Source organism: Bubalus kerabau, chromosome 22 (genome assembly GCF_029407905.1).
Source record: "Bubalus kerabau isolate K-KA32 ecotype Philippines breed swamp buffalo chromosome 22, PCC_UOA_SB_1v2, whole genome shotgun sequence".
Lineage (NCBI taxonomy): Eukaryota > Metazoa > Chordata > Mammalia > Artiodactyla > Bovidae > Bubalus > Bubalus kerabau.
In genome coordinates, this window is record NC_073645.1 from 12,147,623 (window position 1) to 12,165,502 (window position 17,880).

Here is a 17,880-nt window from a genome sequence, read left to right on the forward strand (position 1 = left end):
GAGATAAGGGAAAAGTCTTCAGGCCGTTGGAAGAATGGGATGGTTTAAATGAAAATCTATGATTATTGTATATGTTTTAGTCTTGTATTAGTTAGAAAATGGAGAAGGCAATGGCACCCCACCCCAGTACTCTTGCCTGGAAAATCCCATGGACAGAGGAGCCTGGTAGGCTGCAGTCCATCGGGTCGCTAAGAGTCAGACACAACTGAGCGACTTCACTTTCACTTTTCACTTTCATGCATTGGAGAAGGAAATGGCAATCCACTCTAGAGTTCTTGCCTGGAGAATCCCAGGGACGGGGAAGCCTGGTGGGCTGCCGTCTATGGGGTTGCACAGAATCGGACACGACTGAAGTGACTTAGCAGCAGCAGCAGCAGTTAGAAAACAGTGGTTAAGCAGATAAAAATAGAGAAGATTGCTTAAAAATTAAAGCCATTGATTTAGATCTCTATTTGAAAGGTCAGTGTGTGGGAGAGGAGAAAGGCACTATAGCAATCAGTGTTCTACAGAAGACATTTTAGCAGTGGGACCTACAAAGAGCACATCAACTATTTATATCATCTCCATCAAGTTGCTGGTCATTTCACTTATCAAAGAAAATAAGAAAGGAACTTTCTTTAGATATTCTCTGGATGCAGTAACAATAAAGTTTTGGAATCAGCTGTTAGAAACTATAATTAAAGCTAGTTTATCATGTTCACTAATTATTCTATATGGTTACTTTCCTTGAAGCTTTATAGAATTCTCCTTTTGTTACAAGCTTCTGTTTCTCCCAAGGCAATCTGAATCCAATCAGGTAGTGAACTGAAGTGTTTAGAAACCAACGTATTGTAATACCTATACAGCCAAAGAGATACTTGGCAGTTGAACTTGAAAAAAAAAAACAACTTTCTGTATATTAGATAGGGTCATCTATTTAGAGGTTTCAGCTCTACCACCTGGGTAAGGCTATCTCTGGGAGTAGCAGGACAGAGTGAAGAAAAACAAACAAAAAAAAGGATTTCCTCCAGGAACACACTTAACACTGAGAAACGTAAGAAATTTTTACTCAGCAGCTTCTAATAACCACCCGATATTGCTGTCAGGTTAGTCAAATATCTGCCAACGTTGGTGGTTCTTTAACTCACCATGAAGATGAGTAGAGGGACATGATGTGTAGAGTAGCAGCAAAACTCATTTTCCAGTTTCTTCCTTCCGCAGACAGAAGTACTTGTGGGCCAGTCTCACATGGGGAGTGGGTAAGGAAGAGCGGTGCTAATAACCGGAACTCTGGAGACAAGATCAGAAACTGGAAAAACAAACGTGGGGCACTGTAACCCTCTGTAATCACCTGCCTTCATTTACCTTTATCTTCATTTTCCCTTTCTTCACCAAGCAGTAGTTGATAATCAACTGAATGCCACTCTCAGGATCTTGCCATGCAATCTAGTGGAACATCTAAAAACCAGGGACTTCTTTTTATTTATAAAATAGAGAAATCTCTGGTTTACATTAAGCTGTGCGAACAGGGCTTTTTCATCTTTGGAAACCAAATGGAGGCCTTTGTCTTGTTCTTCCTAGGTTGCTCTCCATTTCTTTTTTCACTTGTGGCGCCTCCTTCCCCCAAGCTGACCAGGACCATGCACAAAACCAGGCTTAAATAAATATCAACACTGCAGATTTAGCAGGTAGCTATCCCAGGGACGGCGGAACCTGGTGGGCTGCCGTTTATGGGGTCGCACAGAGTAGGACATGACTGAAGCGACTTAGCAGCAGTAGCAGCAACTCCTGAAGGGCTATCTTAAAAGGATGTTGCATATAAATTCAAAGTTTCATGAAGCCTCAGAGATCTCTTAAAAGCAGTGTAAATATCCCTGGTTTAATTAGTAGTGCTGGAGTTAGGTAATGGTCTGTGGCGTCTAAGCAAGCTTTCTTGAGGTTTCTAGTCTTCAGGGGCTGTCTGCAACTATGATGTGCTCATGTATCACTTTCTTTCTCAAACACTGAGTAAATTCTCTTTAGACCTTCCCTAGCCACATATTCACAATTACTGCAATACACATGCAAACTGATCCGTCTCAAGATCTAAAAAACGACCAGTGCCTCAACCTGGGTATCCGCTTAAATTCTTTTGGACTCAAATTCTCCTTGAGTTTTGCTTCCCAGGGGAAAGAAAGAATTCCTAGATTGGTATTGATGCCCTCGTTCTCTCCAAGCAGACGGTGGACAACTCACTTTACAGGCCGATCAATGTTGGGGTAAATGCACTCTAGTTCTCTGCATTTCTGAACCAGCTCTTTCGCGGTTTAGGTCAACCAATCCAAACTGTAAGCAGACTTGACAAGTTTGTTCTGGGCTGAAGGCCATGGACTAGGTTCTCCGACCAGATAAGTCACTTGGCTGAGTCTACAGTAGGTGGGGCGCGCTCATCAGCTCGAAAGTATTGACTGAAAGCTTGTCGCAACGTCGTTGAATTCACGCAGCGGGCTGCTGCAGGAGATACCCTTTTGCCCCGCGAGTACAGCACCAGAAAAGTTACGCCCTAAGGGGCAGGGCGCTAGCGAGAAAGATGCGACAGACCCCTGAAATCTAGTCCCTTCTCCCACGGTTGGGAAGGCAGAGCTAGTGATTCCAGAGCTTGGAGTCTCAGGTTTCGGTCCTTTAGCTTGCTCTGTGGGTAGCGGGCAAAAGGTGCGACCAGCTTGGGAACCCTCGCTCCGAGATCTGTAAGAATCAGCGGCAGCAGCCAAGGTGAGGGAAGGCGGGGGCACGTGCTTGGATGTGGGTGCTTGTGTAACCAGCTCCTCCGGCGCCAGCCCGGACAGCGCTCCAGTAGGAAGCTCGTCTGAGCCTGTTCTTCCATCGAGACCCGGGAGGCTCTGTGGTCCCGCTGCCCGTACAAGGCGGGAGCACTCTGGGAAAAAGAAGCGAAGCATTTGCCTCTACAGCTATCATATGGGAGTGGGAATTTGGAAAGTTCCCCAACTAGAAGTACACGTGACCTCCTCCTGAAAGTAGTTCCGACTGTGGCCCGCGTATCCCTCCACCTCCTTTTGAACCCTGCTCGGCTCCGCCCACTCACAGGGGCTGCAGCTTCCTACAATCACGTACTTCGCCCTCCCGCGCTGCAACAGGGGTCTGCGGCGCGCACTCCCCAGCTAGGGCGAACGCAGAACCTGGCTCCGGGGCGATTCACCCAGCGAGGTTTTCACAGCGGTCCAAAAGGGGCAGGCCGAGGAACCTCTAAGGATCGAGCTTGAATTGGAAGCGGTGACCCCAGCTGGAAATCCGAGGGGAGAGATTCTCGGCTCTCCAGGGGGAATGCAGGGGCTGCAGGGTGCATTCCATCTTTGGGAATCCGCTTTCAGTCCACCTGGACAGTTGCCTTTGGGGATCTAGAAATTCAGGGGCGATGTGCTCACACTCAACGCGCTCTGCTAGGAGCTTTCATTTTTAGGGCAAATGAATCGAGTAGCCGGGGGAGCGGGAGGTGGGGCGGTGAAAGGGAGCCGGGTGAGGTGATACACACTGGAAACACAATAGGGGGTTGTTCTTTGTACTAAGACTGACACCTTGAGGACACGGGCGGGGATGGGTGGAGAGGTGGGATTTCTCGGCGAAGGCTCCTGCAGTCAAATACCCGCGAACGCTTATGATCCGACATCGCTACAAAAGCAGAGGAAGGCTGCAGGCCGTGCCGGGGAAGTCTGGGGATGGGGGGAGGGGTGTCCTCGCTGCACGGACCGTCCCTGCGTTTCCCTGAACATTGACCAGCGCGGTCACCTGGTCTTTTCCACCTGTGCGCAGGTAGTCTCACACTCAAGTCAGTGACATAGATGAACAAACCTGCTTCAATCTTCACCGCGCCCCTTCCCTCCCCCCGCTCCCCGCCCCCGCCTGCCCACCTTCGCAATAGTTTACCCTGCCTCCGGCTGGGCACCGGCCGTGGCTCAGCTCGTTCCCCCCACCCTGCGTTGCTGCAGAAGAAGCCGCGGCAAGTGCAGTTACAGGCGGGCGCCTTGCAACAAGCCCGATCTAGCACTGGGCAGTCATACTGGGCATGCTCAGTGCGCCTGCAGGTTGGGGACTCGGCGCTTGCACCCGGAGCTGCACCTTCTGCCGCCTCCCTATAGTCTCGGCCCTGCCCTTCCCTCCCCTCCCCTGGCGCGGTCGGGTACGCCTCCCTCCTCCCCTCGGGCTCCCGAGGCGCCCGGACTCCCGGCGCGGCGGCGGCGGAGGGGGCGGGCAGGCCGGCGGGCGGTGATGTGGCGGGACTCTTTGTGCACTGCGGCAGGATACGCGCTCGGGGGCCGGGACGCGGCTGCGCTCAGATCTCTCCTCTCGGAAGCTGCAGCCATGATGGAAGTTTGAGAGTTGAGCCGCTGCGAGGCGAGGCCGGGCTCAGGCGAGGGAGATGAGAGACGGCGGCGGCCGCAGCCCAGAGCCCCTCTCAGCGCCTGTGAGCAGCCGCGGGGGCAGCGCCCTCGGGGAGCCGGCCGGCCGGCGGCGGCGGCAGCGGCGGCGTTTCTCGCCCCCTCTTCGTCTTTTCTAACCGTGCAGCCTCTTTCTCGGCTTCTCCTGAAAGGGAAGGTGGAAGCCGTGGGCTCGGGCGGGAGCCGGCTGAGGCGCGGCGGCGGCACCTCCCGCTCCTGGAGCGGGGGGGAGAAGCGGCGGCGGCGGCGGCGGCCGCAGCTCCGGGGAGGGGGTCGGAGTCGCCTGTCACCATTTCCAGGGCTGGGAACGCCGGAGAGTTGGTCTCTCCCCTTCTACTGCCTCCAACACGGCGGCGGCGGCGGCGGCACATCCAGGGACCCGGGCCGGTTTTAAACCTCCCCTCCGCCGCCGCCGCACTCCCCCTGGCCCGGGCTCCGGAGGCCGCCGGAGGAGGCAGCCGTTCCGAGGATTATTCTTCTCCCCATTCCGCTGCCGCCGCTGCCAGACCCCTGGCTGCTGAGGAGAAGCAGGCCCAGTCGCTGCAACCATCCAGCAGCCGCCGCAGCAGCCATTACCCGGCTGCGGTCCAGAGCCAAGCGGCAGCAGAGCGAGGGGCATCAGCCACCGCCAAGTCCAGAGCCATTTCCATCCTGCAGAAGAAGCCCCGCCACCAGCAGCTTCTGCCATCTCTCTCCTCCTTTTTCTTCAGCCACAGGCTCCCAGACATGACAGCCATCATCAAAGAGATCGTTAGCAGAAACAAAAGGAGATATCAAGAGGATGGATTCGACTTAGACTTGACCTGTATCCATTTCTGTGGCTGCTGCTCCTCTTTGCCTTTCTGTCACTCTCTCTGATAACGTGGGAATAGACGGATGCGAAAAAATGTCCATAGTGTGGGTGACATTTAACCCCGGTCGGATTTCTAGATGTATATTTTGTGTCTCTCTTGAATGCATTCAGCCTAGGGTGTGTTCGGCTAGACGGAACTCTTGCCTGGTTGCAAGTGTCAAGGCACCGATGGGTCTCTTTCTAAGGGCTATTGTCCGGAGAATCCAGTACACTGTTAGTGGATTAGTGAGCTCGGTAATCCGGTCTACTAAATGAACAGAAAAGTAGATGCTTTGAGCTTGAGCATATTTCGATTAAATCTTGGCTTTAGGCCCTAGATCAAGGGTATAGATCAGATTAAAAGGAAAATTAGTGTTGCACGTACGGCTTATTGCATCAGAATCTTGCAGTGATTGTTTTTAGTTTCCTGGGTTGCATTGATAGATTCTTTTAAAATGTGAGTTGTGAACTGATTTGCATAACTTTAGAGAGAATCATTTTAGCATATATGGTGCTCATTTGAAGGCAAAAGTAGGTTTATGTGTTAAAACTAAGTTAATTACAACTTTGAACCGCGTTTAGAAGTTTTGCAGCTTGAAATCAATAGTACCATGATACTTCTCAAAGACGCTCTTACTAGATTTTGTTAAATTTGCTTTTTTTTTTGTCTCTTTGAGATGATGAAGGATAGGACATGAAATTTACAGTTCAGTAGCATTATAGATTCAGTGCTCTTCTGACACGTAATAGAATGGAGATTGAGTGGTTTTTGATCTCAGATGATAATGTTATGTAGGTTCACGGGTATTGTGTGTAGCAAATGGTGATTGCAGAGATTAAACTTCAGTTTCACTTGAAATTTAAGTATTGATTGTGATACTTGAATTGATACTCAACTTGATTTAGGTTTCAGGTCCTGTGACACCTTTGGGTATCCGTTAATTTTACTCTGACTTGTGTAGAACATCACATATAATTTACCAGCTGATAACCAGAAATGCTGGCAAGAGTGGATTACTCCATCTTTGGATTGTAGGTGTGTTCGCTTTTTTCATATGGTGTATTAAATTTACTGAGTCAGCTTGTTGAATAAGACAGAAACCCAAGAATTTCACTGGGGTACAGTTGGCTGTCTGAAAGTTAGGTTTTTGTATTTCAGAAGATAGTGGTTATTGAAAGGCATGAATCTTCGCAGTTTCAGGAATAATGAACAAATTTTGATCAAGGATGGGGGATAGAGCCCTCCTTTTTTGCAGAATGGGAAATATGTTAGGAATTGAGAGTCACTGGTAGGCCAGTGTATAATGCATGAAAAATAGGATTAAGTTATTGATCTAAGGTGACTGAAGCATTTTATTAAGGTTTCTATTAAGATAAAAAAATTTGGTGATGTGAATTGTAGCAGTGGACAATACTTAGTTAAAACTAAGCAGTTGTGTAGGTGTTAATAAGAGTATACTCAAAAAAAAAAATGGTTTCTTAGCAAGTATCATTAAACATTTTGCCTAATAGTAGACTGACACTGAAGTGCCTGTATCTCTAGCTAAAAACTGTGAGGAAGATCTTTTTGAAGAAAAATGTTACATACTTGAAGAGGTTTTATTCCTTTGGATTATGTATCTGCACATACATAGTATTTGCAGCTGATTTTGCCCAAGTTTTTGATACGAAGTGAAGGTAAAAGTTACTGAAGAAGTAGCTTTACCATGCACATAACTTTTCTGTTAAGTTTAAAAATAGTATTTTAAAAGAATATTTGGACATTTTGGAGTTGCATTAATTGAAAAAGTACTAAAGCTGAACTTGACCTGTTTGCCCAGAAGATAATCATGAAAAATACTTAATTCGTTCTTCTCATTTGTAACCTATTTCAGAAGTAGTCTTTTGGTGTGACTTGACAGTCATCTAGATGTATAGGACCAAATTAATTAAATGTTGAACTTCTTAAAGTAAACCCCCATTCAAAAACTTTTCTAGAATGCTGTTTGTTAGGCAGATTGCTTTTAGTATTCAGAGTATGTTTGTGCTATTTTGGCATAAAAATGGTATTTTTGCTATTTTTGATTTAAAATTATCAGAGTTATAAGAATATCATTATTCTACCAGATTTTTATATGTGAGCAGTGCGGTGATTAGCCATTTCTACTTTGATTTCAGGGTGCGTGCTTCTGTGTGTGAAATTTATGTGACTTACAACTTTCTCTCAAACTGTCCTTTTAGTTATGGTATGCATAGAAAGCATTATCATATATTGCATCAAATGACTAATAACACTTAATTTCTAGAGTTGTGGTTTTATTGAGCCAAATATTGATATAAAAAAAAATCATGTTAGGAAAGGCAGTAAAGGGTTTGCCTTTCTGATAGTTGCACTTCCAATAATTTTGATACACCAAGGCGCTTTGGTTTGCTTGGTTTCACTTCAGTGTTTTGTGTTTATTGTGGTGGGGGAAAAATTAAAATGGCCATTGAAAGCTTTTTCTCTGACAAGTTGTAGTATCTATTTCAGCAGTTAGCCTTCTCAAAGTTAAATTCTTTAATGAAAGTAGTGATTGGAGTATTCTTATAAAAGTCAGTAATGAAGTGACTTCCTTAAAGGAAAATTGAGGACTATGGTTTTTTGTTTTTTTTTGCAAAATTGAATTATTCTAAAAATAATTTGTTGGTGGGGGTTTATCCTTAATATTAGTCTGGAAAGTAGTACTGAACATGAGACTATAAAAAATTCATTGTTTTTAGATTTCATGGACACTTTAGGCTTCTGTTGAATTTTAATTGTTTGATAAGTTTGCATCTTTTCAAATAATTAACATTCATAGGGGAAGCTTTTTAATTCATAGAGAGTATAGTGACTGTTGAAGTTAGCTGTTATCTTTTAAGATGAGTGATTACTGAAATGACTGCATAGTGAAGATTTTTTTTTAGAAAAGATTCTACTCAAAAGTTTTTATTTTACACTTTTTATATCAGTTAAGTTGTATTTCTTTCCTGTGCAAAATGACTGGGCCACCTAATTGTTACAGGGTAATCTACAAACTTCATTTTCATAAAGCGTATTAAAGAATAAAGCACATCTGAGAAATTTACGGTTTATGTAATTCTTAATATAAGGAAAAAGGAATTTATTGCTGTTCATTGTAAAAGTTTTCACTGTAGTATAGTAGTCATCAGTGCAGATTTAACATTGCTTATTATACACTAAAGAAATAGTAAATATAAAATATGGTGAGACATAACCACGTTAATTTTAAATATAGTTTTAGAGAGATAGAGAAAGATGCATTTTTATGTATTACCTTTTAGAATTTTAACAACATTGAAGGTAACTGGTGATATTTTAATTCTTGTGTGGTACAGTATAGTATCTGCTTTATTCCATAAACCACGAAAAAAACAATACAGACCTCTTAACATCACAAAATACTTTTTGGAAGTCTGATTTTCAGATGTCCTCATTTTGAGATTTGCCCCATTTGCTATCTGTTCATGTGGTGATAGCTTAATACTTTGTAATAATTTTTAAGCCACTTAAGTAATCACTTCAGTGACTTTTAATGTAAGAGTATTTATTATGGGAAAATCAGTTCACAAAATTTCGACATTAAATCACTCTCAGACATTCTATTTTAAAATTTTTACCTCAACCTTTCTAGTGAGACAGCAGCGTAGGAAATGTTTTTATATTGTATGTGAAATTGCAGTTTGTAAAAAGAAATTTAGAAGTTTGCACGTTTATGACAGTTTTTCACTTGAAATGTTAGGCCTTGGCTGTACTATAAGAAGTTAGCTTTCAGAAAAATGTTATTAATGAAAGAAATTTATTTGGTATACTTTTTTTTTCTGTAGACACTCTTTGTTCCGAAGTTCTATTTGTATTTCATAGAACTGTCACTCTTTTCTCTCTTTTTCTGTTAGATAAACATGATTTTAAGTAAAGTCAATATTCTTTTGTGGTTCGATTTCTGTTAGGATTTATTCTAAGGATAGTGACTTAAGATGTATCAGACTGTGAGATTCGGGTCAGAAATTATTTCAGTAAATATTCAGTTTTACTTAAAATACTTTTCATTTGTCAGGAAAGGTGAAATTAGTATATTGGATTTGACTATTCACCTACTATTCCCTACGTTTTGGAATTTTTTCATTGGCTACAAAAAAGCTATTAGCAGTTTGGTACTTTTAAAATAATTTGCATTGGAATTAAAAAGACTTGGAAAAATACTGATTTAAAAAGAATAAACATAACTTAGGGGTGAATTAATTTCGTATGGAAAGTTTCAATTTAGTTCAGTATAGTTAAGCCAGATTCACTTCATTTGCAACAGTTTGCATTCAGAGATGAGTAGACATCTTCAGGATATTAGGTGTGTACTTATTGGTCCTTTTGGCAGATTTGGATACTATGGCAATACCTTCCAGCAGAAAATTATTCTTAGCCTGTATGTAGTGTGGGAAAAAACACTATTTATGTATCATATTTTAAGTTGGTACACACTTATTATAGTAGTCATCACTTCAGCTATGGACAGTGAATCTAACTTACTTTTATGTATGTAAATACAGAGTTAGGCAATCGTAGTAATATTTCTAAAAATTGAATTTCTCATTAAAGAAGAGTTCACCTGGTGGGTATGGTTTTATAGGTTTTAAATAAGGTTAAATCTGTTTTAAATTACATTAATACATTGAGTATGAGTTTTTTCCACACATTGTACATTGTTTCATTTTAGATGTTAAGGTGGCAGTGTAGGCTCTGGAACCAACACTGCCTATGTTGGAATCCTGACTCTGACACTTACTAGCTGGATGACTTTGTGTAGGTTGCTTAACTTTTCTCAATCTGTATTATCTGTGAAATGGGGATAATGGTACCCATCCATATAATGTTTATTTTGAAAAATAAATAAGATAAATAATGGCATAGCACTTGCCACCTTGTAAATATTTAAATGGGCACTGTTGCTTGTTAAAAATTATAATTCCAGGTTACCCATGTATGAGGAATTATTTGTCTTTTCATGTATGGGAGGAGCAGTGACTTTAACTGAATTTCCTCAGTTTTGGATATGTTGCCATATTAATTGGTTCATGCTATGAGTATTTTTTAAAATAGGGATATTCCTTTAGGAGCTCTGAGTATAAAATGTCTGTGATTTTGCTGTTTCATCACAAGTAATTTGATGCTCTGCTCCCTCATACTAAAGAAGCGTTAATCATACTAATCAAAGACTATTTGCTTTAAATACTAAGGTATGATGAAAACTTCCTCAATATGAAGTAGAAAAATAAAATTTTGTTATAACATTAAAAATTTGTTAAAATATTAAATTTTCTTTAGAGTTAAAGACAGGTCAACAAAAATATCATATATTTTATTCACAGAGTAATCTCTGTCTCAAAACATTTATTATATGATATAGCAGTTACATAGACTATCAGTAAAGGTACTGTAGCATTTCTTTTTAAGTTCAGATTTTTGGAGGAGTCATGCAGCTTTGAACGCCAAGTTACATTTATTACATTATCATTTGTACTTAAAATATTCTGGCAGTGCATTAATATGGGAGTTTTATTTAGGTTAAACCTTTGTAGTATTTCCCATTTTCACTTTTGATCCAGTTTTAAGCCCTAGAAATGGGAAGAAGAACTAAAAGATTTTTTCTTAATTTATTCTTACCAGGTATGGGGAAAGATGGAATAAGCTTGAGACCTGCCTGTTAGAGGCTATTTCTTGTGTATGGGGATCAGTCTTTTTTTTTTCCTTTCCCTGTTCTGGTCTCCTTGCTGTGTCACAGTGCCCTCAGTAGTGAAGCACTTGATTTCCAGGGAGGTTTTTGTTTTTTTCTTATTTGTTTTGTATTACAGAATGAATTGTGCTGTCTAATTATGTATGCAACTATCTGATTACATGATTTCTACATGTTTTGTTATATGTTGGATAAACTAGCTGTATTTTTGGTGCAAGTCTGGGTTGCAGAATTGAACTGTGCATTTTGACAACTTCTAGGAAAACTTCATTGTCTAAAATTCCCTCACTTTCTCTATTTTATATTACATGCACCTAAATTTTGTTTTATATCACTACCCCAAACTTATAATTGATTTAGTGTTATTAAAGCCCTTCAGAATAGCTTTCAATTTTATTTCTTTTGCTTTTTGTAGGTTTTTAGGCCGAATATAATAAGGTTCTCTCTTCTTTAGTATTTATTACTAATCAACTAAATTATTAAATCATTAATAATTTAATAACAAAATAAACTAAATATTAACTAGTGTTAATTGCATTCTGCTAATTTTATATATTTAGTATTTTTGATCTTTTAAGGAAGATGTAATTAAGGTGTTATGAAATGGGTTGTGATTTGAAGCAGGTAGTCCTTACAGCAAATATATATAGTTTTTTTCCTAAATTAAAAAAAAAAAAATTTCTTGGCTGTTCTGGGTCTTTGTTGCAGTGATTGGGCTTTCTCTAGTTGTGGTCCACGGGCTTCCCTTGTTGTGGAGCCAAGGCTGTAAAGCACATGGGCTTAGTAATTGTGGTGCGTGGATTCTCTCGTTGTGGCGCACATGGGCTCTCTCGTTGTGGCACGCAGGCTTAGTTGCCCTGTGGCTTGTATGACCTTAATTTCCTGGCCAGGAATTGAGCCTTTGTCTCCTGCATTGGAAGATGAATTCTTAAGCATTGGATCACCAGGGAAGTCCGGAATCAGATATATTCTTAAAGTGATTTATAAGTACAGCATACATGTTGAATTGCAAACAAGTCCTTTTTTTAAATATATAGTTTTTTGTTTTTTTTTTTAATTCTTTTGCTGTCATGAATTTAGTGAGATACTTCTGTTTGAGTATTCTATTTATTTGGAACTTACTGGAGATTAAATAAATAGAATGGAAATCTTTATTCTACTTTTAAAATGAAGTTTGGGGAATGTTACCAAGCTTGATATTTTTTAGGTGTTATTTATCAGAGTTAAAGGGAAATGGGTAGACTTTTTTTCTTTTATTATGTGAAAATAGTACTTTGGCAGGCTTAACTTAGCTTTGTTGTAAAATTTACTTAACATTTTCACTTATTTATGAAATATGAAAGATGAAGAAATGAGGATATAAGCCAGAAGGGATTTTTTTTTGAAAAATGAAATAGAATTAGCATATACCCTGTGTCTTATATTTCTTTACCATTTTTCATTAACAAAGCCTTTAATAATTGTGAATGCATTTGATTTTGCAAGAAAAAAGAAGCAGCCTGAAAGATGGCATAAGCATTACTTTCGTCATTTTTTTATACAGGAATTGTAGCTCCAAAAAAAAAATGAGTAACTTGTTAAAGGCTTCTAGAAGATTGAGTCCACAGAGGGTGCTGGGTTTTTAGGCACCTGGTGGTATTTTTCCCGTTATGTACATCAGTGGTTCTCAAACTTTAGATGGGCATGTAAAAACTTGCAAGACTTAAGTCATAGATTACTTGCCCCACCTCCAGAGTTTCAGATTCGTTAACAGCTGAGTTGGGGCCTGAGAATTTGTATTTCATTAAGTTCCCAGACGGTACTAATGATGGTAGTCTGGGGATCACACTTTGTGAACCACCGTATTACATTATCTCCTGTCAGTTCAGTTCAGTTCAGTTGCTCAGTCGTGTCCGACTCTGCGACCCCATGGACTGCAGCACACCAGGCCTCCCTGTGCTCCCGGAGTTTACTCAAACTCATGTCCATTGAGGCGGTGATGCCATCCAATCATCTCATCCTCTGTTCCCTTCTCCTCCGCCTTCAGTCTTTCCCAGCATCAGAGGAATCTCCTGTCAAGCAAATCCTTAATATGTAATCTCCTTTAGTTTAATAGAATTTACACATACATATCATTTTATTTGTAAATACGAAATAGCTCAGATGGCAATTGTTATCCTAATTTTTGCAGACGAAGACAATGTGTTTTACAAAAGCATAGTGGAATGGAAGGAGTATAGATTTGGGAGTTAGCTAGATTTAAAGTCTAGCTGAAGTCCTTGCTTGGCTATTTATCGGTTATGTAATAAAAGACAAAATACTTAACCTTGGTGAACCTTTTCACATCTCTAACATGGTGGTAAAAACACCTGTGTGTACTTTTTTAGGTTTGTTGGAAGAATATATTTTCAGAATATTGGTTGCCAACTGGGGGTGATCCCCTCCTGCCTTGTCTGGGTATTTGGCAATGTCAGAGACAGTTTTGGTGGTCACAGCTTCGGGAGGAGGGGCAAAGGGCGGAAGCTATTGTCATCTGTCTCGGCGTAGAGGCAAGGAATGCTGCTAAACATCCTACAATGCACAGAGCAGTCTCATCCACAACAAATAATTGTCTAGCTCAAATTGCCAACACTGCTGAGGTCGAGAAACTCTGATTTAGAGGTTTAAGTGTTTGGTATATATAAGTATGATATTTTATACAAGTCAGTACCTTTGCCCTTAGGTTGTAGTATTTAAGAAGGTCAAATTGCTAATAAATGATAGAGCTAGGCTTTTAACATCTGTATTTTTTGACTGCTGCTAGGCTAGTATTCTTTATAAGAACTTCCACAAAAGTTCCCTGGTAACAAAAAAAGGTTTATTTGAAGAAGGCTCATGTGTTACTTGGCTGATTGTGAAAGTGTTGCTTTGAACTTCTGTCAGAAAAGGCTGAAGATATTTTCAAGTTAAGTATATTGCACTATATGAGGTATTCAGAAGGATGTTACATAAAACTTCTCTAACAGGATGGATATGCTTTATTAAAGCATTTTTTTTTTTCATTTTTATATTGCCAGTAGTTTTAAAAGTAGTCAGTTACGTAATTAGGAGATACTTTACTTACAGGATACTTGTTTTGTGGTGTTTAATGCATTCTTTACTCTTACACTTTTTTAATTCTAAAGCTGCTTTTGTTATAATCAGATGTGGTGAAGTTAAATATGCTGATGTAAAATGGCAAATTTCTGACAAGTTATAAAAATGTCTTGTTTCTTTCCAGATGAAGAAAGTAGGGCCAGCTAAGGTTCTCTGATGCATGTGTTACATTCTTTCCGAGACCCTGAATTTGCTGTCAGCCCATTGAATAAGTGCTTTACTTATCTACATTTAAAAACTTGCATTAATGTGTGAAGTTTTTAGAAAAAATTGGGACAGGGTTTTAGTTTAGTCCGGAGACGAGAAGATGCCAAGGGAGTAGCTTAGTGGATTCTGAGTTTTGTTTTGTTTTTAGGACAAACATAATTACGAAAGTGTTCTAGAAATAGATTGTTTGCTATGATATTTTTCTGTTCGCTTGATAATACAATTTGCTTTGCTTCTCAACTTTGCACAGGCAGATGTCAAGGCCTGTTTTAAAAATCCTTAGGAAATTTAAGTTTTGACTATTTTGATTCTTTATGATTATAGGAGCTAGTCAGGGATACTGATAAATATTTTAAAACCAGGGCTGCTAATCATGTGATAACTTCACATTTTAAGAAAAATAAATAGCACTTGTTGCTATAATTTAATTGAATAAATATGGTGTTTATTTCAGTATATGAATAAAAAACCCCATTTTCTTTACTTAAGAAAAGTTTATAAAAACTACTTAAAGAATTTTGAAAAAAGTACTCATTGTTCTACTTCTCTGGAACTTAATGTTTCCATGTTAGCTTTTAGTTTTAGTTGATATCAATCTATTTTAAAATATTATTAATCATAGTGAACTTAAAGGTGTGTGTGTTTGAACTTAAAGGTGTGTGTGTGTTTGAACTGAAAGGTGTGTGTGCGTTTTAACAATTTCCAAAGCACCTCATAATTTCGTTAATTATTTTAAATGGCAGAGTCATCAGAAATATTTGTTTCTCTGTAGTTACATGTTAAACATTTTTCTAATATTTGGCAAATTTTTTTTCCTGTTCTTTTCTGATTTTCCTTACTGTGAATTTAAGATGACCTGAATATTTGAAAAGGCTGTCATTATTTTGATTCACAAGATCATAACCTGTTACACAAAAGTAGCTGAAGTTTGATGTTTAGCAGCTTTTTTTCCCCTTACTATATGATAGTTATTGCATATTTAAAATTTAAGTATATTTTAATAATATTGAAGTGAGGCAAAATAGAATTTAGCTACTTTTGATCTGTCAAATTTTCTTTTGCTGTGATAGGAGTAGTACTTCTGTTGTGTTGAAAGTGGATACAGAAGTCATTTGATTAAACTATCACGTCATTTTGTGTTAAAGTTATTATAACCCTGTTGCTTTCCTCTCTTTAATTAGAAAGGGTTTGACTTGTCGAGATGTTACTGTTCCTAGAGTGGCGGTCCCCAACCTTTTTGGCACCAGGGACTGATTTCCATGAAAGACAATTTTTGTATGCACCAGATAGGGGAGATGGTTTGGGGATGATTGAAGCACATTACATGTATTGTGCAGTTTATTTCTGTTATTTATTACATCAGTTCCACCTCAGATCATCAGGCATTGTATCCCTGAGCTTAGGGACCCCTGCCCTAGAGCATATTTTGAATGATAGCAATTTATATTTACTTGGTTGCCTTGGTTGTAGTAATTGGTGATAGTAATTGATGCAGGTTTGTTGTGTATTTGCATTAATAATATTAATTTTTGTGATAGTCTATATCAAATTTTATTTTTAAGTATCAGTTACGAAAACATGGAAATGAGTTTAACCTTATTAGGTAAATGATAATTCTCAGTGAATTTATTAATTCCTGTAGTTAGAACAAAAATATTGCAAAAGAAACAGACTCTTTTTTAAACAAAATTACTTGTTAGTGTAACATTTTCCAAATGAGATACAATTGTTTCAATTCCTTTTTTGGGGGTGTGTATAGTTGTTGTACAGTGTTGTGTTTCTGCTCTACAGCAAAGTGAATCAGCTACATATATCCGTATGTCCGTTTCCTTGGATTTCCTTCCTGTGTAGGTCACCATGGTGCACTGAGTAGAGTTCTCTGTGCTATGCTCTACAGTCAGTTCTCATTAGTTATCAATGTTATGCATAGTAGTGTATATATGCCAATCCCAGTGTCCCAATCCACCCCACCTCCACTTCCCCTTTGGTATTCTTATGTTTGTCCTCTTTCTCTACCTCTGTGTCTATTTTTGCTTTGCAAATAAGTTCATCTATACCATTTTTCTAAATTCCACATATATGCATTAATATTCTGACTTATTTCACTCTATGACAGTCTCTGGGTCCATTCACTTATCTGCAAATAGCACAATTTCATTCCTTTTTATGACTGAGTAATACTCCCTTTGGAGAAGGCAGTGGCACCCCACTCCAGTACTCTTGCCTGGAGAATCCCATGGATGGAGGAGCCTGGTAGGCTACAGTCCATGGGGTCGCTAAGAGTCGGACATGACTGAATGATTTCACTTTCACTTTTCACTTTCATGCATTGGAGAAGGAAATGGCAACCCACTCCAGTGTTCTTGCCTGGAGAATCCCAGGGATGGGGGAGCCTGTTGGGCTGCCGTCTATGGGGTTGCACGGAGTCAGACATGACTGACGCGACTTAGCAGCAACAGCAGCAATATTCCCTTGTTTATATGTATCATATCTTCTTTATCCATTCATCTGTTGATGGACATATAGGTTGCTTCCATGTCCTGGTTATTGTGAATAGTGCTGCAGTGAACGCTGGGGCATGTGTGTCTTTTTGAATTACTATTTTCTCAGGTTATATGCCCAGTAGTGGGATTGCTGTGTAATATGGTGGTTTTATTTTTAGTTTTTGAAGGAACTTCCATACTGTTCTCCATAGTGGCTATACCAATTTACACTCCCACCAACAGAGTAGGAGGATTCCCTTTTCTCCACACCCTCTCCAGCATTTATTGTTTGTAGAATTTTTGATCATGGCTGTTTGACCAGGTGATACCTCACTGTAGTTTTGATTTGCATTACCAGTGTTGAACATCTTTTCATGTGTTTATTGGCCATCTTTATGTCTTGGAGAAATTCCTGTTTAGGTCTTCTTCCATTTTTTCTATTGGGTTGTGTATCTTTTTGATACTGAGTTGGCATGAGCTGTTTGTATATTTTGGAGACTAATCTGTTGTCAGTTGCTTTGTTGCAAATATTTTCTCCCATTCTGAGGACTGTCCTTTCATCTTATTTATGATTTCCTGTGCTCTGCAAAAGCTTTTAAGTTTCATTAGGTCCCATTTGTTTATTTTTGTTTTTATTTTCATTACTCTAGGGGTTGGTCAAAAAAGATCTTGCTGTGATTTATGTTAAAGAGTGTTCTGCCTATGTTTTCCTTTAAGAGCTCTGTAGTGTCAGGCCTTACATTTTGATCTTTAATCCATTTTGAGTTTACTTTTGTGTATGATGTTTGAGAGTGTTCTAATTTCATTGTTTTGCATGTAGCCATCCAGTTTTCCCAGCATCACCTATTGAGACTGTCTTTTCTTAGTTGTATATTCTTGTCGTTTTTAGTCATAGATTAATTAACCATAGGTGTATGGGTTTATTTCTGGGCTTTCTGTCCTTTTCCATTAATCTGTATTTCTGTTTTTGTGCCAGTGCCATACTGTCTTGATTTCTGTAGCTTTGTGGTATAGTCTGAAGTTAGGGAGCCTGATTCCTCCAGCTGTTTTTCTTTCTCAAGATTGCTTTGTCTGTTCGGAGTCTT

The 17,880-nt window shown here is 39.6% G+C and overlaps 1 protein-coding gene across 1 annotated transcript in view; it reads left to right on the forward strand.

Annotated features, from left to right (window-relative positions):
• The first annotated feature begins 4,673 nt into the window (after positions 1-4,673).
• Positions 4,674-17,880, forward strand: part of PTEN (phosphatase and tensin homolog) — a 101,337-nt gene continuing 88,130 nt past the window's right edge. The window contains exon 1 of the mRNA XM_055560600.1: positions 4,674-5,217. Within this exon, the coding sequence (XP_055416575.1) occupies positions 5,139-5,217 (79 nt within the window). The 5' untranslated portion in view covers positions 4,674-5,138. The remainder of the gene's footprint in view (positions 5,218-17,880) is intronic.